General features: G+C 37.7%; 1 protein-coding gene across 14 annotated transcripts in view; it reads right to left on the bottom strand.

Annotated features, from left to right (window-relative positions):
- HAAO (3-hydroxyanthranilate 3,4-dioxygenase) overlaps positions 1-20,626 on the bottom strand; it is a 69,047-nt gene that overhangs the window by 42,569 nt on the left and 5,852 nt on the right. For all 14 annotated transcript variants that reach the window (XR_011140395.1, XR_011140396.1, XM_009668910.2 and 11 more), the window contains exons 3-6: positions 13,732-13,815; positions 11,972-12,078; positions 9,369-9,458; positions 8,518-8,561 (exon numbers count right to left, since the gene is read on the bottom strand). Coding sequence is in view for 12 of the 14 variants with exons in the window: in XM_009668910.2 (XP_009667205.1) it covers positions 8,518-8,561; positions 9,369-9,458; positions 11,972-12,078; positions 13,732-13,815 (325 nt within the window). In the remaining 2 variants the exon portion in view is untranslated. The remainder of the gene's footprint in view (positions 1-8,517; positions 8,562-9,368; positions 9,459-11,971; positions 12,079-13,731; positions 13,816-20,626) is intronic.

The following is a 20,626-nucleotide window of genomic DNA, read 5'->3' as shown; positions in this document are numbered from 1 at the left end:
CAGATTCTAAGTTATCAAGAGGTGAAGAGTTACCTCTGAAAATGTTTGTTTTGCATGTTTCAGAAGCACAGCCAAATCTTCAAAAATTACTAATGACCCTGGTGCCAGGCTTTTTGAGTGCATCTGCAGCAGAATCCACAGTTTGCGGGCACATTTGTGGGTTGAAACTGTGAAAGCCATGAATTTTATGTGTTCCAATCCAAAACCATGAAGTAATCTAGAATTTTTTTCTTAGGAATTATGGATGCCTCTGGCTTGATTGAAGTTAATACGGTTTAAATAAGTACAATCTTGTTTATTAAAATCTGAAGCCAGAAAGAAGTCACCTAGTTCTAGAGACGATTGCAGAAACTCTGTACAGCTTTGCAGGCAGATCACTTCCTCCAAATCAGCCCCCTTAAGACTGTCAAAGGGAGCTGGATTTTGACTGTATGCTCCACTGGTCCTCTAAAAGTAAGATTTTTCACACTTGCTCTTGAACTCTTAATATTCAGCAGCATGCTCTGAAATATGTTGTTGTAAGCATGATGGTCTAAAAACAGATGCAGAAGAAGAGTTTGAAAGGAGAGGATCTTTGGTCTAATAAATGTTGTTAGCTCTCTTGCAATCTTTGTTTCCTTGACATTTGTAAAGCACCATTTCAATGTATTGTATTTTATGTGCCAACTATGAGACTGATTACATGTTGGCTCTATGAAAAATATTATTTTTCAGTGGCATGCCATCCTTCACTTTTAAGGTACCACAGTCTAGGTGGAAATCTCTTTTTGAACCTTTAAATCAGCTTGTATGCCCCTCTTTGTTATGAAAGCCCCTTCAGTCTAAGTTACAGTACTGCCTCAGTCTGTCCCTGTGTGCCGTGGCCCCACCTCTAAGCTAAGACTTGAGCACGTCTTTATGAATAGCCTCTCTCTCTGTAAAAGAGGAAGACAGCCTTACCCAAACTGGAGTACTTAAACCCTCTTTGTTTTGTGCTTATCCTTTCACTGAGCTTAAAATGGTCCAGACGAGGGGTAAGGAGCTCACATATTATTTTAGAATTGTACGTCCATTTCTTTTTATCCACTTTATAATCATCCCTTCCACCTCTTAAAGCATACTATATCATAATGAATAGTTGTGATAGGACAGTTTTGCACTGTTTCAGGTTTAATTGCCAATTCTAGCAATAATATATACCTTGAGATGTTTTCCCCAGATACGCCAGCCTAATTCTTATGAGAAGTCCAGCTTCATTCTCAACATTAACAGAAATGTCAATGAGACTAGTAGGAGTTTAATATGTCCACAAATCAAACTAGTTAAATGATACTTACCAGTGGACTGAGGAGTATAATTTCAGGCCCTTTTGGGGAAAAAAGAAAAGGTAGCCTCATTCCATACAAAGGCACTGAAAATGACTGATTTCTTTGGGGGGAGTTGGCCCATTTCACTATTATTGAGCATAGATGCTGAAAATGTAGCACTCTCTTGGTGTAATTATGCCTTTCTCTGTGTAACTGTATTTGTTTTTGTATCATGCCCTGAGAACTGGTGTAACTGTTAATTTATGAATTCTCCCTGTAATTATTTCTTTGCACATTTTTCTTTGTGTCATTAAATCTATGGTGGGAACTAAACAACATTATTTCCTACTTGAAACAAAAGAGTTTAGATGCAGAAAGCTTTGGAAAATATTTTTGTAATTAAAAAAAAATACAGCTCCTCTAAAAAAGGAGATATAACTATCCAGAAGAAAGGGAATATGTTAGAAAAGCTAAATTACAAGATCTAGGCCATAATTTTTTTAAAAGGCTCTTCATGATAATAGCTAGGTCATTGTAATTAAGAATGCTAAATTGTATCAAGGGAAATACTGAATAGTGTTCAGAGCACAATCCTAAAATTAGGAATCCTAGCTTTTGTTTCTGAATCTTTCCTTTTTATGGCTGAGAGAAATTCATTAATTGTCTACTTTCTCCTCCCATGAAAGAGGAATAGGATATTTTATTATAATGAGTGTTGTGAGACCTCACTACATTTGTGAGGTCCAGTAAGGCTTTGTACGGCACATGTGAGAGCTCTTACTATTAAATAGCCTTAGAAACACTAGTGAAAATGTCAGATTGACTCCATTAGTGAGCTGTCTGTTTCAGATGTTGCTACCTGGGGAACACTTGCGAAAGAGCATAAGGGAAAAAAACTAGCTTATTAGAGAAGACATACCTACTGTGAAACTGCTCAGAGCTTTACAGCTTTTAAAAATATTAGTTTTTTTTTAAACTGAAGTCTTAACAGAAAAGGAAAATAACTTTATATGGCATTTCTTCCAGTTTCCCTGACAGGTTTATTATATACATTATGTACTAAAGGTCAGTAGCGGCTTCGTTCCCATGGTGAAGCATTAGGAGAGCTCTCCCAGCTATTACAGTTTGCATTCTGCCTCTCTTTGAGGATGCTCAGCTGAGAATATTGCAAGAGAAGCATTTTTCTATCTTGAGGTTTGTTTGGTGACTGTTGCTGTCATTAGTGTTCTGTGCTGCAGGTACCTATTGAACTTCTCAGAGTTATTGGCTGCAGGGAACACAGAGTCATCAGTCCTGACTTTTCGATGATACATTTAGGTTTGGGACTGAAAGACTCGGTAGAAGTTTTGATATGGCAAATTACATTAGCTAAGGTACTGCAGAGGTTGTAATTCCACTTTATGTATTTAACATTATTAATTTAGGTAGGTGGTGGTCTAGCTGGTTCGTCTGAGCTCTCCATCTCCCGCACTAGCTGGATATACCCAGCGGGGACGTTTGTGGTGTTGACAGTTGTTAAGTGTGAAGGGAGGGGTGATAGATGAAGTCAGTGAGAAGGTTGCATGGGTATTCAGGATTGGAGGTGTGTATTAGATGAATTGATTCCTATCTTCCACCTCTGTAGCCTCTGAAGTTCAGGTGAGCTTCAGGAGAGATATGAATGTGACTTAGAAACTGGCTTACTTAACAGGACTTAGGTAGGGCAGAAGAGAAAGACTGATGGGGGAGAGAAAAGATGAACAGCATATTGATGTGGGCATCTTTGCCATCATAGAGAGAGTAAGGAAGTTATGAAAAGGGAATTGATTCAAGTTGTAGGTAAAATTAAAGAAACAGTGTCGAAAAGAACTGTATAATTATTGTGTGTCCAGACAGTTTACAAATTCTTGATTACATATGTGGGCTTAACCAGGCCAGCTTGAATGCTCTTTTGTCCTGGAAGCTTTGCAAAAGTCTTGGTGGCTGTTTGCAAAATAAGTTCCCAACAGGAACAGTTCTTTATATCTAAAGGCTCATTTGCTGTTTCTGCTAATACATAGGCTCAACACAAAAAGAAGTAATATATTATAGAAAACAATGAGTGACTAGATAGGTATGTTGGAAGTCCTTAAAAGGTGAGTGCAAAAGAGAATCAAGTATTTGGTTTTCTAAATAGCTTCGCAGCTAATGAACCTTGTTTCTAAGATGGTCCCTTTTGTTTAAAAAGGATATTGATAGTATCCTTAGGTTTATTTCAATGTACTACAACAGAAAATTAAAAATATTTCTGCAGTTATTCTCAGTTCAGAAGAAAGGCCCTATAGTAAATGAGGACAGATTTTCTTCCTCTCCCCCTTCTTATTTTTCAGAGGTATAGTTTTAATTAACTGTCTATTGGGCAGTATTTGTTTATCTTTCTTATTTAGTTCTTGTTTTTAGTTATTAACTAATAATCACATTTCAGCTTCTGAACACAAATCTTAATTCCTCTAAGCACCCTGGAAATAGTCACTTATGTCAGTAGAGAAGTCTGCTACATCTCTAGTAGCTGGGCTTTGTTGACTGAGAACATGTCCTTCGCTGTTGATCTGGTTGTCATACACCAATGAAACAAAACTGAGCAGCAAATACTGTCTACAGAGGTTGCACTGGATTAGCTGAAGAGTTGACCTTTATAGCCCTAAGCTCACCCCTAAAACTTGTTTGATTTCACTAGTGAAACTAGAACATATGTGTTTATAGACCTAGGCTGTATTATATTCCTAATCTAACTAAACTGACTCAGTAAAACACTTAATTTTTGCATAGTCTTTCAGATATTTGATTTTTTTTGTCTGCTCTGAATAGCAAGCATAGTATTATGTGGTACTAACCAGATGTGAGGTCCAGACTGTAAATTGCCCTGGATACTCTAGAATTAAAGCTTTGCAAATTAAGTCACCACTTGGCTGATGTTTGTATTAAATTTCTGTATGCCCATAAAGTTTTTACGAGAATGAAAATGTCATTAATGCTTAATATTAGTATATTATTACTTAATGATGATGAAGCAGATTGTTCAATTTAGTTAAAATGAAAGCTGACCTTCTACTTTTTCTACTAGAAGGTCTTTCTGGTTCCTTAAAGTTTAAGAGATTTTCCTCATTCCCTTGTTCCTCAGCCTGGAAAGAGAGCTATCAAAATGCTTGCAAGGATCATTTTAAGTAAAAAGTCTAACTTAGGAAAAGTCTTTCTTCATACTTCAAATTTTAAATAAAAGAAGCCTTAGTTATTTCAGTGTGCACTGGCAGGATAAACTTCTGAACTTTTGGATCCTTTTGTAAACAAGGTTTAGCCAACACTGCTTATTAGACTTGGGGTTTTGTCTGTCTGAAGTGTATTTGAGTGTCTCCCATCCTCTTAACTATAAAACTGAGAAGAAAGAGAAACCTTGAAAGAACCTTGCTACCAGTCTGATTCAACTGAAGTAGCAAGAGCTGTTTTGATAATTGTAATTCCTCATGTCAAAAATTGTGGAAAATAAAACAAAAAAAATCGCTATCTTAAGTTTTCCATGTTTAAAATATATTCAATTCAGCCTTACTGAAGGAAGGGAAAGTTTTCTCAGCCCTTATTTGCACACATGGTAACAACAGAGGCTAGTAATTTATTACAAAACAGTTCTAAGGAAGATGCCTTACATAAAGTTTCCATGCAAAATATGTTTCTAATTGTATTTCTGAGTGTATTTGAGAGTCATTCTCCAAAATATATATATATATCTTTTAATAGTTAGTGCTGCCTTTTCAATATATTGAGTACCTTGCTTTCAGAGGGACTGCCCTAGTGTTGGCTGAGCCAAAAACTGTAAATAAATAGAAGTCTGGATTTAGTTTAAAGGAAAAGAAAATTAGAGCTTGATTGATTCCATTTATAAATTTCCTGTATCAGTGAGCTGCAATCAAGATTTTCTTTGAGGGTATTTTTCTTTGGTTTTATTCCGTTTCTCTCTAAAAAGAGGAGGGAATAGTTCAGGCTTATATAGAACCTGGCAGTGCTTTGCTTTAAAACTGATGGGATTCTGGATTTATAGAATAGGAACAGTCTGAAATCTAGCCCTCTGCATAGGTCAACTCAAACCTTGATGTTTCACTCAATACAAGAAACTGGTGGTGGGTTGTTATATGTTATGAGTCTCATGCTGTTTGTTTAATACTACTTCTTAAGGGAAAAAAGAGAGCTGCTGAGGGAATAAATCCCAGATGTTATTTCTTCACCAGTGGGGTATGACTCCAGGAGGAAGACGTTACTTGCTTACTCATAGCTCAGTCAAACTTTGTTTTATTTTATACACAAGTTTCCCTGACAGTTAAAGGAACTGCTAGCTAAAACTTCTGCAACTAAAAATTTCGGTGTTTTTTTTTCCTCTCTGTGTACAAAATACCACTGTGATTTTGAGTTTATTATTGTCCACGAGAAATGAAAATTGGAAAAACAGAGCTGTTCCCCAGGCTGAAATCCTGCTGCATAAGTTTTTTTGATCACCTTTTGCTTGTTGTAAGAGTTATGGCAAGAGTTAAGCCAAGTGCATTTCATACATTTGTGGTGTAGACTTAGAGGTTAATCCAAGGGGGAAGTCATTCAGGGGAAAAAGGTGTAATGGACTCCGAGCAAAATAAATACATTTATGTGCCTTATTGTTTTTCTCTTGAGAAAAAAATTATTTCAGCTTTAATAAAGTCTCTTATGCCTAAGAAAAGAGGTTCTTTACTGGATTTATCAATAAGAATTTCTCTAAGTTTTGTGTAAAAAGTATAAAGATGTATATAACTTCTGATTGTTAGGTCTGTTTTTTAGCTCTGTTCTTTTGCAAAAATATTGACAATATACATCTCATGTTTTTCCCCTTTTCTCTACACTGATGTAATTCATTTGCTACTGACACATAAACTCTTGTTTAGATTGGTGAGGGATATTTATTGGAAATGACTGCATTGAACAACGATCGGATGTATGAGAGAGGCTATTTTTTTTTATTATAGCAGCATCTAGAGGCCTCATCTGAAAGTAGGCTTCCTGTGCTAGACACTGAAGAGACAGCTGCCCAAAAGCAGTCCTCCCTACTCCAACAAAACCCCAATGCGCCTCAAAAAACAGGTAAAAGGCAGATGAAAACAACTATTCTTATTTGCCTATTGGAATAGCGAGGCAGATTAGCGCTTACAAATCTAGGTGACCTGTGTAATCTAGTGCTTTACGCATAATCATGATTATCGCAGGTGGATGTGATGGTAGCCTTAATCTTTCAGAAGGCCAGAAAAACGTCAGATTAGGCTAAGCATGTTTGATGGTGCATATAAACAGAAGCAAGATCTTGGGAAGGACAAGATTTTCTTCTTGAGAAACAGAGCTTTTTTTCTGATAAGTACATTTGTTAGTCAGGCAAAGACGCAATGCCAAAGGCTGGTTTAGCTACAAACTCTTTTTAGGTAGGGTTTCTTTCTGGCTTGCCATTTCCTAAGTGTAAGGGATTGTAAAGTTGCTATGCTATATACACAGGACTCTTCTGTGAACTCTTACTTTGACTTGATGAGGATTATTTAGTCAACTATTTTAAAGGTGCTATTCACGCAGAAAAGCTTTCTCTGATTTGGGTAAGACCTTTGTTTCAGTAGTGACTGAGAATGGATAACTGTGCAGGCAGTGAAGTTTTCATGGTGACTATCAACCTGAGAAATGGGATAAATGCTGAAATAATGTTTCATTAGGACTTTTGTCTATTTCAGTGTAATTCATAAAAATGATCCTATATAAGAAATTCTGAAATTAATGTGGAGATTGAGAATAACTGATCTCAAAAACTTCTTAGAGAAGGGAACTAAAATTTGTCTTTGGCATAGAACTATGAAATTTAAATGATAAGTGTGACTGAAAGATGAAATTCAAGTTTGTGCTATAGTTGTAATTGTAGTGTAGCTGAGTGTCAGGGCTGTGCTGTGTACACACCCACTGTACTTAAGCCATTAATTTCATAGTTGTTCCAGGAACTCCCTCGTTAGTCACCTGCATAGAGGAGAATAGACTGATCTAAACCAGCAGACCTAGTCGAGACAATGTGACTGAACTGGTGGCCTTCACAACAAAGATTTTGACTAATTGATGCAGCAGCTCTCCAGACCAGAGATCCCGCAGGTAGCTCCTCCTGTGCCTACACCAGTTTGTACATTTCCATGTGTTGACTAAGAACCTGGCCATCCCAGAGACTCTCCAGGTGGTTCCTGCAATGGAACTGATCAAATTGACTATTTACAAGTGTTTTGTTTCGGTACAGTAGAAATCGTGTCTGCAGATGCAGAAATGGTCACGTAGCATAGTCTTTTGAACATAGTTATGCCAGCTGGGAGACATTTTGTGTATAATTAAAATTACTCAATAGCAGTGTGTCATGCATATACTGGATGTTCACACAGGACCGCAGGCCAATAGGATTATAGGATTTCAGTAGAACAACCATTTGGGGGAGTCTCGCCCAATCTCACTGAAGGCACTGTTGCAAAGATCCTTGCAACAGAAACTTACGTTGCCATCCGGACAGTGATCATCCTGTTTCTGAGATTTGATTCCCCTCACGAGCATCACGCTATACAAAGATTCCAATAAGTTTTCTTTAATAGTCACTTATGCCCATGTCCTATGTCTCTGTCCAACGCTCTCACTGCTTTTGAATATCTACTCCAGTGTGGAATTTGCAATCACTAGCCACAGTGGCAAAATAAACATAGTGAAAGACAGCATGGAAATTACATGTTAAATGGATTAGGCCTCACATGAACCGAAGGCGTGTGTCCTTACCCAAGTATCCTTTCTTCCCAAGGGTAGATCACTGTGTATAGTTACAGGTAAAGGAGTACAAAGAACTATCCAGGGTGTAGAGCCAGCTCACTAAAACCTTATTCTGCACAGTTGGAAATGAAATTTATTTGTGCAAGACTTGAATGGCATGAGAGAAGGCTAGAGATACTGAGATTTCACACTGTACAGTTATTGATAACTCATTATGATGTCTTCATGTAAACAGCCCAGATGCTTTTGGTAATTGTGTATGTGAATTTTATTTGTGGATGCGAAAATGAAAGGAATTACTTCCCAAAGTAATAGATAATCGGGGGGGGGGGCTGGAATTCAGAAACTCCAAGTCATTTTATGTGAACAGAGTCATTGCTGTTCAGTCAGATACAATAATTGCTTTAATTCTGAAATTAATTTAAGTTACCTGGATTTGGTTTTCCAGTTTGATATTGTCTTGAATTGAAAAACCTGAAATAATAAAGATTAAGCGCGGGTAAAAATTCATGTTCATGTTCTGTAGGTTAACAGAGGTTAGACAGCAGTGCTGGCCATTGTTTTATGCTGAAAAAACATACAGGCCAGATTCTCGGCTACCATTGTATGTTTTCAGTAGGACTATAGTAATTTAATTGACAAAGGGTTTAGTTAGAAGTCACTACAAAATTCATGTCCTTATACAGTTTCCGACTCTGATGTTATGCTGTTCTTGATTATTCTTTGCTTGACCCTTGTAAACTTTGTTTGGACCATACTTTACCTTTAGCAACCACTTAAAGTAACAAATCAGTCAGATAATTGATAACGTTTCCTGGAAGACAGGTGCTTTTCGCAGTCTTTAGCAAATTTGCCACAGCCATGATTATCCATGAATAATATGGATTAAAAAATAGTTAAGGCAAGCAATCAGAGTCAAAAAGAAATCCAAAAAAGCCCTAAGGCAATTAAGTGCTCTACCCAGTTAACTTGGTAACAAAATAGTGTTAAATTTTCACTTAATTCCTGTTATATTTAGCAGGAATGTACTCCTACTTGTTCATAAGGTGTGTTCCAAGTAGATGTGGGGAACGTTTGAATTTTTTTTTTTTTTTGGAAAGCTTTTTTAATTAGTTTCAGGTATACAAGATATGATTAACAGTTTGTAGAGCAGTAATTAACTTTTAACAAGTCTATGTAAAAAATCAGCAGAATAGAAAATGAAGTATAGAAGTCAGACTGATAGAGACCTATTAGATCATTTTAACTGTTCTTTTGGAATTTACAAATAAAAAAGCTTACTCTTGAATTATTGGTGTAAGCTGAGTGCCAAGATCTTCACAGTGAAACCATTTTTCAAAGAGGACGTTAGTTGATTCTCCAACATAGTACCTGAGAAATAAAAACATTGGTCAATCTTTTTATTAACTAACTGATCAGGCAGTTTGAAGAAAATAGCTACTTCATGCGTGCAAATATGGAATTACTATGATACTCTCAAGCCTGCTATACTCTACTCTGAAGTATGCTTTTTTTTGGGAGGCTGTGTATTCCCCTCATCAGCTGACCTGTGGGTAAGGTGCCTTAAATGTCCATCTAGGCCCTGCAGTTTTGCTCAGCAACCATGGATAAATCACTGAATCCCTTTAGCAAACTTTTAGGATTTAATTTTAGAAACTGAGTTGGGCCATAACCCTTTGGGACTACTAACTTTCACTTGTTAGCTTGCTTATTGCCCATGCATGCTTTGATTGAACATACAGTGGCTTGTTTGCAAAAGTTTGGGTGGTTCTTCAGTTACGTAAGTTTGGGAAGTATTATTTAGTTTGCTCCGCTGCAGAGGAATCTATTGCTTCACTTGCATTATTTTATGTCTCAACAAATAAATAAACAGTGCTGAGATCAACAGATCAAGCTTGCTGTAATCTATGGAATAGCAAATATGAACTTTACCTAGAGATTCAGGAAAATATGACTTCATGGACAGGCAAGGAACTGATCTTCCAGTACATCACTGCAAGTGATTGCAGACAGGTCCTATGTTGTCTTTGGGTTAAAGTGACTGGAATTTGTGTTTCAAGAGGGAAAACAAGGCTTATGATTATACTGTGCATGGGTGTGTATTTGTGTATTCCTATCTGTCTTATGTATGCATATCGATATTGTCTGAAACTTCTTATGAGCTCCCCATTTCCTCACGTTTTCCAAAAACAGGTTAGTCAGGTAGAATAGTGACTTTGTTAATGCCTCCAATATGGAAAAGGCTGCAATGTGAGCACAAATTTTGAGTGCCAGAGAATCTACAGAGAAGAGAGATGTTACAAATGTCTCAGATAGGAAAAGAGTTTAGGAGGACTTTGCACTTTCCCCATCTCTCCTAGGAGCACACAAAAAGCCAGTGCAGCCCCAAAAGTACAAAATGATTGTTCACTTCCAAAATTTCAGGTGCCTTTATTCGCAATGTTACTATGAAAACACAGGCACTAAGAACCTTGAAGTGCTTTATTTTCAGGTACCCGATTAGATATTTTCAATTAAGTGTGTGCTTTGCAATACAATTATTTTTTTCCCCCTGAAACTCAGATGGTTTCAGACAGCTGTCTGACTATGTAGGAAGGTGGTAAGTCTGCACTGTTCGTGAGTGCTACAGATTTCTTACCTGCATTTGGGCGAGTCATTGTGGTTTCTAGTTAGTTTAGTATCTGTATGAGAGCATGACTAAATCAGACTCCAAATTCCTAGACCTGCCTGGGATCCTTAAAAGCCATTCAGCATCTCCTTAACTCATACATTCACAAACTTCATATGCAAGACAGAAGTTTATTTTAAAGTTACCTAAAGCTACTTATGTTTCCTCAGTACAAATAAACATGGTTTTTTTCTGAGTCACTGATCAATTGTTTCGATCCCTAAATATCTTTTTAATAATGCAAGTGCTCGTGATTCAAAGAACTACTATGAAAGAAAAGAAAAAAGGGACAAATGCACAGAACAATGTTTCAAATGAATTAAATTTATCTTAGCTTGCAATCTATTCAGGTGACTTTTTGAACGGTCCCTTTCGCACTTCCTCATTTCTTTTTTTAGCCTCTTTGTTTGAATATAAAAATATTTTTCTAGCTCTGCAAATTCACGATCTGACTGCTGTGACATGTTCCACGTAAAGTTCAAAACTGTAGGCAAAAGGAAAAAAGTGGTATACTAGAGAGATTACTGTACTTTTAAGCCTTTATAGATTACATGAGTAGCTGTAACTCACTTTGGTCAGTCCTATCCAGATAATACCAAAAGAGCTTGTCTAACTCAGTTGTCACTGCAGTGACTTGCCTCCTTAGACTTAAAAATTCTGTATGACCACAGAACAAGGCTCAGTCCTGTTCCCACTAAAATAAAAAATAAAACTTGTATTTATTTGAAGATATCATTCTCATAAGGCAATTAAAGCTAGGTGGAAGTGTGTACCGTATAGAGGGGTTAGTGTTAAGAAAATTGACTTTTGTTTTTAATTTTCAATGCACTTGTCAAGAAAGCTCTTCTTCATCTTTTTGTTTTTAGTATTTACACAGAAATGGATGTTCTGCTTGCCAAAATTGACCGGAAATCTTTTTTGATCGGTGTTGTTATGGAACTCTGAGATTTTAAAATTTAAGGTGGTAGTAGTAGACAGCACATAGGTACCTAGCTATGACCACAGCATACATTTAAAGACATTTCAACATGTTGCTTGTTTGACTAAACTAAATGCTAAATGAGCTCTCTATTTATATACATATAGATAAATACATGTGCAGACAAAATTACTATAGAATTGCTGGCATGAATCGTAAAAATGATCAGGAAAATAAAATACAATATTGTACTGAAATTATGAATCCTAATAGATTAACCAACAACTTATACTTCACCTGAGCCCATCAATTTCTGTCTTTAATCTTTCCCTTTCAATCACAAGACCCACAGTGTCTGCATATCTCTGGGGAGAATGAGGTATCCTAGCAGGTAGGAGAAACATCTGTTCAGACAAAGAAATGAGAATCTGTGTTAGACAGACATTGTTCTTTGGGTTGTTCCTTTGCCCTTCCTCCCCCAAAAGTCCTCTGTACGCTCTCCCACTTTTCTCCTTCTCCTTGTTAATACGGTGTTGCTCCTGTGCAGCTGAGCCCACGTCCTGTAGCACCAGCCAAGCACATGCTGTTTCTAGCTCTCAGGCTGGTGCTGTGTGAATGCTAGCCATCGATTCAGCAACTGGCATTGCCTTTGTGGCAGTGAGGGCTCTCCTCCCAGTTTCGCTATCATTGCTAGCCGCAAGTAAAATCCAACCAGTCACGCTATCAGGAATCTAGAACATTACTGGAATTTCTGAGCAGTAGAAATTGAAGTTGAAAGAAAGTTTGTTGCCAGCTCAAAATTTCTAAACTAATTGCCCATGCGTATTCCTCCAGCACAGCAAGTATTGGATAGTTAATAAATATGATGGGATGCTTATGTAAGTGAGAGAAAGGGAATAATGATGGTTGGTTGGGGGAGGATGTCTACTACCGTCTTTTTCTAACAGCTGTCTGACTATGTAGGAAGGTGGTAAGTCTGCACTCTTTGTGAGCGCTATGGATTTCTTACCTGTGCTTGGGCAAGTCATTGCGGTTTCTCTGTCTGTAAGGCAGCACTAATGATACTGCCTCACTACAATATTGCCAGTCTTCTCACTAAGGACACTGCGTGTTTCCTTTCGTTAATGTTTCTGGTACATGCCAAGATCTCACATAGATGCGCTTCTGAAGTGTGAAGTGCATTATCAGAATTTCCATGTTTATTGGTTTGAAACCTTAGATTTGTTTCTTCATTGAAAAGGTCATGTGCTTCTTTTAGTGACATCAAGCTATTCAGACTAGTGTATATCCTTCCTTTTAAAAGCTAACCTCATTACAGCTAATACTTAATTCTTTCAAAGACTGAATGTAGTTCAAGCTAGTGACAGTAATAATGAACGGTAGCAGTAGCACAGCTAATACCTTGTAGTAAGTTCTTATGCTCAAGTAAAACATCTAGCTAGACTCGTTAGTAGCATTGAAATGTATGTTTTAGGAAGTCTTCCATTATAAGAAAAACTATTTGAATATTAGATTGAATATAGCTGGATATATTTTTTGCATAAATAGCTGTTTTAAACATGTTCTTGTGTTGTGAAGGCTAGCTGTGAGGATGAAACAAGATGGTTGAAACAGCTAAAAAATCTTTAAATTGTCTATGTTCAAGTAGTTTATCTAAGGGAGCGTAGGGGAGAGGGGCAGTATTAACCGGGCAGCACGTTTTTTTAAAAAAAAAAAAAAAAAGTGATCTACTTTAATTAGCTTGAAGTCACATTGCAGATTCTGTGCCAAGGTGGAGAACAAGAACTCTTTCTGGTTTGCTCCTGACTCATTTTTTTGTAAACTGGCATCAGAAGGTGGGATGCTCATTCAGGTATTTCTGCTCATCACTGAAATGTTGAACAGACAGGGTGTATTGCAGTTTGCTTTGAGTGACAGGGAGTTTGCAATACTGAATTCTCTTCTATCCTGGTGCCATCTCTCACACAGCAGTGATTAAACTGATTTTGAAATAATTAATAAAATACTCATTTAACATATCTATGTGCAACAGTAACAGAAAAAGAACCCCGTTTTACCTCCCCTTCTCGGATGACAATGTCTCTGTGGTTCCCATTTTCAATTATCTTCAAACACATATGTCCTTTCAGTTGGTAAAATAACTGAAGGAACAGGAAAAGCAACATTAAAGCAACCACTACAAAACGATCTATACAGTTTCTATTTTTCTTCATGTTCTGTACATGAAAATCGCAAAGATATTTAGTCTGTGATTGCAAATATTTATAGAGATTTTTTTCTAACAGCCTCAGTTGCTTTCGAAAATATTACAAAGTATGTATTATCTGTATTATCCCCACACATTTGCAAATCTATCCTGGAGGTCCTTGGCTGCTTAAGGAGCTCTTCTGTGAACCCTGTGGAGTTCCATTCTGCTGTCTTTGCTCCTGGGGACTACTCTCTGTAGGGCTGGGACTTTAATTCATTAATTGCACTGTACTCAAAATTGCATTTTTGTCGTTTTTCAGTTCAGTTGTAGCAGGGTCTTCACTGTTACATTCAGTGAAATTAAATGTCGGTTTTCCAGCTAAACTCTGACTATGCCCAGTTTTTTTGGGTGCATGTTTTCATTTTTAATATGTTTTCCTACGTGGGAATTCTTGTCCATTTACAAGCTGATCTGCTTTATTGTGGATACTTTCGAAGCCGTGCAGCAGCTGCTCCTCTTGCTACTGTGTATATAACAGGATTATGGCCTAAGCTTAGGTAAGGACAGAACCACTGAACCCATAATTCTTTCGTCAGTGACCTTTTCACAATCCTGCTATTCCCAGAGTATATAATCCCAGAGTAGCTTTGTGGGGGCCCTCAGGTGCTCAGACCTAGCCTCCCGTTTCATGGCAGAACTGTGCTATTATCTGTAAGCAGGTTCCTTTTTGACCTGGAATAATGAGCACAATTTTTCTCGTTCAATATAAAACAGAGCAATAACACTTTAAAAAGCCAAATTTACTTTGTCTATTCTGCCGCTCTCTGCCAAGCTTCTGTCTGCTTTGTGTGTCCTGTTTGTCACATCTAGAAATGAAACAGATTAATTCATGCAGTTGTTAGTGTAGCTGAAATTATCTCAGGCCTGATTATAAATTAGAACTATAATGAAAATAATCTTATTTATAATCGTTCACTACAATTTTAGCAAACTGGAAATAAAGCAGTGAACAAATATAAGGAGAGGAAGGAAAACAGCACCAAATTCATACAAACCCTGAATCAAACTTTTTCCAATATTAGAAAAGCTTAATCATTTTCTGAAATCAAAGTTATTTGCAAAGCAGTTGCACGATTGATACACACCTCTGAGACCTCAAGGAACAGCATTATGAACACAAGAATAAATATACTGCCAAAGGAATGGAACGGTAGAGAGAACTGAAAATGAGGTACTGGAAAAGAGCTCATGCTGAGAGCCCTTACATGAGCAAAGAGGCTCACCTTGTGTTAGGGACATCACTGTGGATAAATTATAACTCTTGTCCAGATGGCCACAGTGTCAGGCTATTTATTCTTCTCGCTCTCCACTTTCCTGTGTTCTTTTCCTGTCATTTTCTCTGGTGCTACTGAGAATGACTGACTGACAGAATGAATGACTGTATTAAATGCTACAGTAGCCCTTATTACAGACTACCTCAGGCAAGGCTGGCTGCTCATTGTACAGCATAAAATGATTTGAGTGGAGAATTGCTGTCTCTTTCCTTTCAAAAAGAGTCATCTTATCTAAGAACGTAAGATTCTGACACTGATTTTCACAGAGGCCCTTGGTAATAAGGCACTGGCAATGCAGAAATTGAAAGATCCTTTCTGCAGTGCTGAGTTTTGTAGTAGTATATATACCCTCTAACTACTACTCCTGAGAGCGCTATTACTGAACACTTGCACAGGTATGTTGATGAGGGAAAGGATGAGGATCTAACAACGGAGGGAGAATTTATGCTGCTTGTGACCATGAATCACATGGATAAGCATCTTTCTGCGAATAAAAGATGGGGGTGCGGAGGGCCATTCAGCTCAATAGCAGAGCATCACAGTCGTAAGGAAAGATGCTTAACACAATACTGAATACTGAATTAAAATAACTGTGTTGTAGTTGGAAAGGAGGAGTGAGGTGGGCTGCAAATTGCGAATGAATGTTTTTCTATCTGAATGTAAATACTACCTTCCAAACTTTTTTTTGAAAAATGTCTGAGTGTTTGTCATCCATAAATTATCTGATGTCACTGTGATGTATACAAGTGGCAGTAATTATTCAATCTACTGCTGTGCTTATGCTCTGAACTTTTATTGAGAAAATTATTTCTCTATTGAGAGACTGTTTAATGTCTCAATGAGTTATGGTCTGTGCCTACTTCATAGGACCATCTAGTAACACAGCATTCTAGTGTCTTTTTATTGGAATGTTATTTTTTTCTAAATGCTTACTGAACTTTGCATTGTGGGCAGATCTAACCATTTCCTAAGTATCCCCTCAAAAAAACCCAAGACCTGAGTAAGGAAGCACTGGGGTGTGTGTGTGTGTGTGTGCTTGTATACCTATGTACCTATATACGTGTGTGAGTGCATGTGCCTGTGTGAGCATGTATACAGTAAGGCAGAAGTAGTAAAGCTGTCCAAAAATATAAGCTTTCCTAATTGGTTTGTTTTTACTGGGGTAATGGATTTGGTATCTGTTCTCCTTGATAGTGTTATCCCCAAAGAAGGGTTCTTTCACCCAGTGTGCAATGAGCTGAAAAACACACAGCTGAGATACTTGTGTAATTCATTTCTGTGCAGAGATGGGTGCTGGGTCAATAGTACTAAAAGTTGAGGAAATCTATATAACATTTTTACTCTGTTAGCATTTTATTGATGGCATAATGCTTCTTGCTATATGTAATAATAGCTGTATCCTTGCAGAAAAAAACTTACAAATTGTACATCACTACTGCATAACAAGTCAAAATCAAGCAAGATTTGTCTTTCTGGATGAAGTATATGGCTGAAGGAAGAAATGAAGTTCAGAAGTATTTTCATCCCTCTTATTATGAAATATGCTTATTTATAAATATTTTCTTTGACTTTATACAATTTATTCTTTTCTTCATTGTCTCTTTCCCAGACCTTTGTCTTTCTTCTAGCTTTCTTACTTATTATGTGGCACCTTCCTGTATTACACTAAAAACTCCTCTGCCTCCTTATTAATTCTCATCTGACCTCTAAAAGTTATAAGCCACCTAGAAGTCATTCTTTATACGAAGCATAAAATTTTCAAAATTGCTGATTGCTGAATGCCTCCATTAAAAGCTGCAGATATACGTCTGAAAACGAAATTGAAAGCCCCTCAAGACTGAGACAATTTTTTTTTTGTCCAAGTTCTCTTAAATTCTTCTTATTATTGTAGGAGAATTGCATTTTCCTTCCTGTGTTTGCCTCACCCTTATTCATCATGCTTCAAACCATACAGTATTGTATTAAGCTGCAATGAGAGGCAGCATGGCCAGTGCTAAATCACTATCAAGTCTATAGAGAGGTATTTCACCCAGTTATGCAGACTGACTGGCCCTTGCAGAGAAAAAGGGCGGCAGTGCAGAGAGGTGGGAGTTTACGTTTCCCTTTTGTATATGAGTCACAGAGGTTGCTTGTCTTGGACAGATCATTTTCCTGGGGGAGTAGAAAGTATGGATACTTTGCCTTTAAAAAAGCAGTGTCATCCCCGCCATATTAAGGTTGTGGGAACTGTAATAGTCCTTTATCCAGATATGTGGGTCCTAACAGAGTAAAGAAGGAAGCATGTAGGAGGGGAACTCATCTTTTTAAACTGGATTACTGATGCCAATTAAAATATAAGTTCGCTTCTATTTTACTTGCAGCATTGTAGTGTAGGCTTTGCTAATTTAGATACACCTTTGACATCAAACAGTGCCTAGATGTAGTAGCCCAGGGCTCTGTGCTGACTCTTGTGGCTGTGAGCTTGCATGGACTTCTAAAGATATCTGCAATTTGCAGTGCACTTTGAGTGCTCAGCCCCTTGTGGGATTAGGCTCTGACTCGGCATATTGCTTGTCATTGGCTTGTATTGCCTGTCAGATTGTTAAGCACTGAATCAATTTGCAGAGTAAATCAAATTCTGATATGGGAGTAGAGTTTGGGTGTTCTCCAGACTTCAGTAGTAACTGATCTATATGAGCACAGGAAAACAATTTTCTCCCTTTCTCATCAAAAGGTTTTTTTAGCCCTCAGAAGTCTGGAAGGCAAGCTGATGAGGAAGGCAGAGAAAACTCTGTGTGTCAGGGGGAGGGCAGGTGTTCTGCTCATTTGCATCAGTCACCTGTGAAACGTGTATCGGTGCCAAGACTCATCCCAACACTTTTATGTGGCAAACTTACTTCCGAAGGTGCAATCTCCTTCTGATGCAAAAGGATCGCCACTCTTGTTGCTCTGTATTAGATGTTTTTTTTAATTTAAAATACGTAAAGAGTTCTCAGATTTTTGTGTTTTTTGTTTTTTGTGTTTTTAAAAAGTAAAGGAGCAAAAAGGTTTCACACTTTTAGCTAAGAGATGAATGCTACAGTACCACCTACTGGAATGCTCATCCTGTTCCCTTTTCCCCCTCCTTAGGCATTCAAGGTCCCCCATACAATATGAAGGGAGAACTAACTTCTGAGTCTCTCAAAGCGTGCTGAATAGAGAGCAGAATAAGCCAGAGGAAGGGGCTAGGCTTTATGTAAGCTGGTGATTAGTCAGAAATTGGAGCCAAGTCCCATTTGTGTTGTGTATGTGATGGGGTGGGGAGAATAAAAAGAGAAGTCAAAGCTCACGTTAGAAAACTTAGATCACCTGTGGCAGATGCGACTTCAAATCTGTATCATGTTTCAGAGCAAGACTTCATATCTCAAGTAGATGGTGTGGAAAATATACACAGACAATGTGTATGGATATGATACGATGCAGGAAGCTGAAAGGATTGGCCAAGGTGTTCAGAGAAGAGGGAATTTCTGCTTTGAGAATCCTTTTTAGGGCTGCAGAGTAAGGGCTCCAGCCTATACCATTGTGTCAGTACTTAGGTGGCTGCATGTACATCCATAGGAAAAACCTAGGTGCTGTGAGCACTTAGGGTAAAATCTATACAGCACAATAACAAGCAGGGCTTCTAAACCTCAGTGGAATATCAGGCTAATGCAAATGTGTTGCAGGTGGCAGATTAAAGGCTGATTTGAATTCTCTGCATGGAACTGCACTGTTTTACGTAGATTCAACATCAGGTGCGAAGAGAACAGAAATTGTTAAGAAATCAAAGGCGGTAATTTGAAACTCATTGTGCTTAAGTGGTAGACTGAAGTGAGTAAAGATTCAGGAGCCCTAATTACTTTTGTGATCCTAGATTTCACTGTAAGCATATTCCATCTTCCTCCAAAGCAACCCATACAATTCAGTAAAATAAAATCTGAAATCATTTTTACTATAGTTAAGCTTTGCTATGATCATGGTGTTTATCTGCCATTAACTTCCTCCAAAACCAGCCCCTTCAGTTGTCACTTTAGACATTTCTGGGAAGTTATATGATGAATTTGTAAGACAGGATTACAGCTTTTTTCCCATTCATGTTTTGCAAGTAAGCTAAAACGCTAGTAAAAATACCATGAAATCTGTGAGCCTTAACTATTCTTGTCACAAACGTTCTGGCATGATGAAAAAAAGAGCAAGAGACAAAAGTATGTCTAGGGCTCTTCCCTGGTACCTGGAACATACCTACAAGGAGCTGAGCACCTTATCAGGTCTGCCACAGATAACTTATTTATAAATTAAATAAGTTTATTTATAAAATGTGTTATTTATAAAATCTGTATGATGTAAAACAGTGTCCCAAGCACAGGAGACAGTACCTCTGTGCAGAAGGATGGCAAACAAGGAGTACTGAACAGAAAATGACAATGGAAGAAAATGTCAAGTTAAATTCTCGGGAAGCTCCTGCTAGCTTAGGGCAGGAAAAAAATTGTTTGAGACTAGCCACTGTTTTAGTCTCACTTAAATGTTTAGGAGACATTTCTCAAAGGGCTTGAAGAGATTCCAAATTTAGCCTCCAGTTTTTCTTATAATTAGCCAGTCAGAACAGATCTTCCCAATACACCTGCACTTTAAAGGCTCCAGCAGAGAACAGTTTGGGAATGGGAAGACCTTCCTAAGTCCTCATCTCTACACGTGAACCCCTTGCTGCTGCAAACTGCGGGCTGACAAGCATTAGGCTAGCTGTGCTACAGGAGACGTGATAAGCCGTGTGTGATCACGGGCCTGAAAAAAATGACTGAACAGCTATAAACAATCCTAAAATTAACTTTCTTTTCCAAACCAACTTTTTTCTCTGACAGAACAATACCGGTAGGATAGCATCACCAAAAGGATTGTGGGTTTTTGCCTTCATGATTTGGCTTGTTAACAGGATTCCTATATTTGGGGCTTCAAATGATCTCTTAGAACTAAAAATGACCTTTTGCCTGCCGAAATAATGAGCTGAACTGAGCAGCTCATATACAGCTAAACAGCTAAAATTATTATCATCTTATTTGTTATTAATGAAATATCAAGCAGAAAATACATTCTATCATTTTTATTTCAGTAGCTCTGAAAACTAAGTTCATTATAGGTTCATTACGGGAAATGACAGACTATAGAGGGGAAGGATGGGCTTGCAGTGATAAATAGCAGTCTGCGTGTTTCTTGCTTTCTGGCACAGTGGGAGAAAAAAACAATCAAATCCAAGTCTAACTTGGGAATATGCTCTTTTATTGGGAAACTTTGTGCCTTGCCAGCCTTCTCTAATGAAAAGACATGTATTTAAAAGATTAGTTAGATCACAGGAACGTGCAAATGCATCTGGTAAAATCCTATGGTAAAGTGCAGCGTGTGACTACGCCCAATCTACATAAAATCAGACAAAAAGGG

Source organism: Struthio camelus, chromosome 3, assembly GCF_040807025.1.
Source record: "Struthio camelus isolate bStrCam1 chromosome 3, bStrCam1.hap1, whole genome shotgun sequence".
In the NCBI taxonomy this organism is placed as follows: Eukaryota; Metazoa; Chordata; class Aves; order Struthioniformes; family Struthionidae; genus Struthio; species Struthio camelus.
Note: the sequence above shows the minus strand (reverse complement) of the source record. Positions and strands in the feature narration are given on the sequence as shown.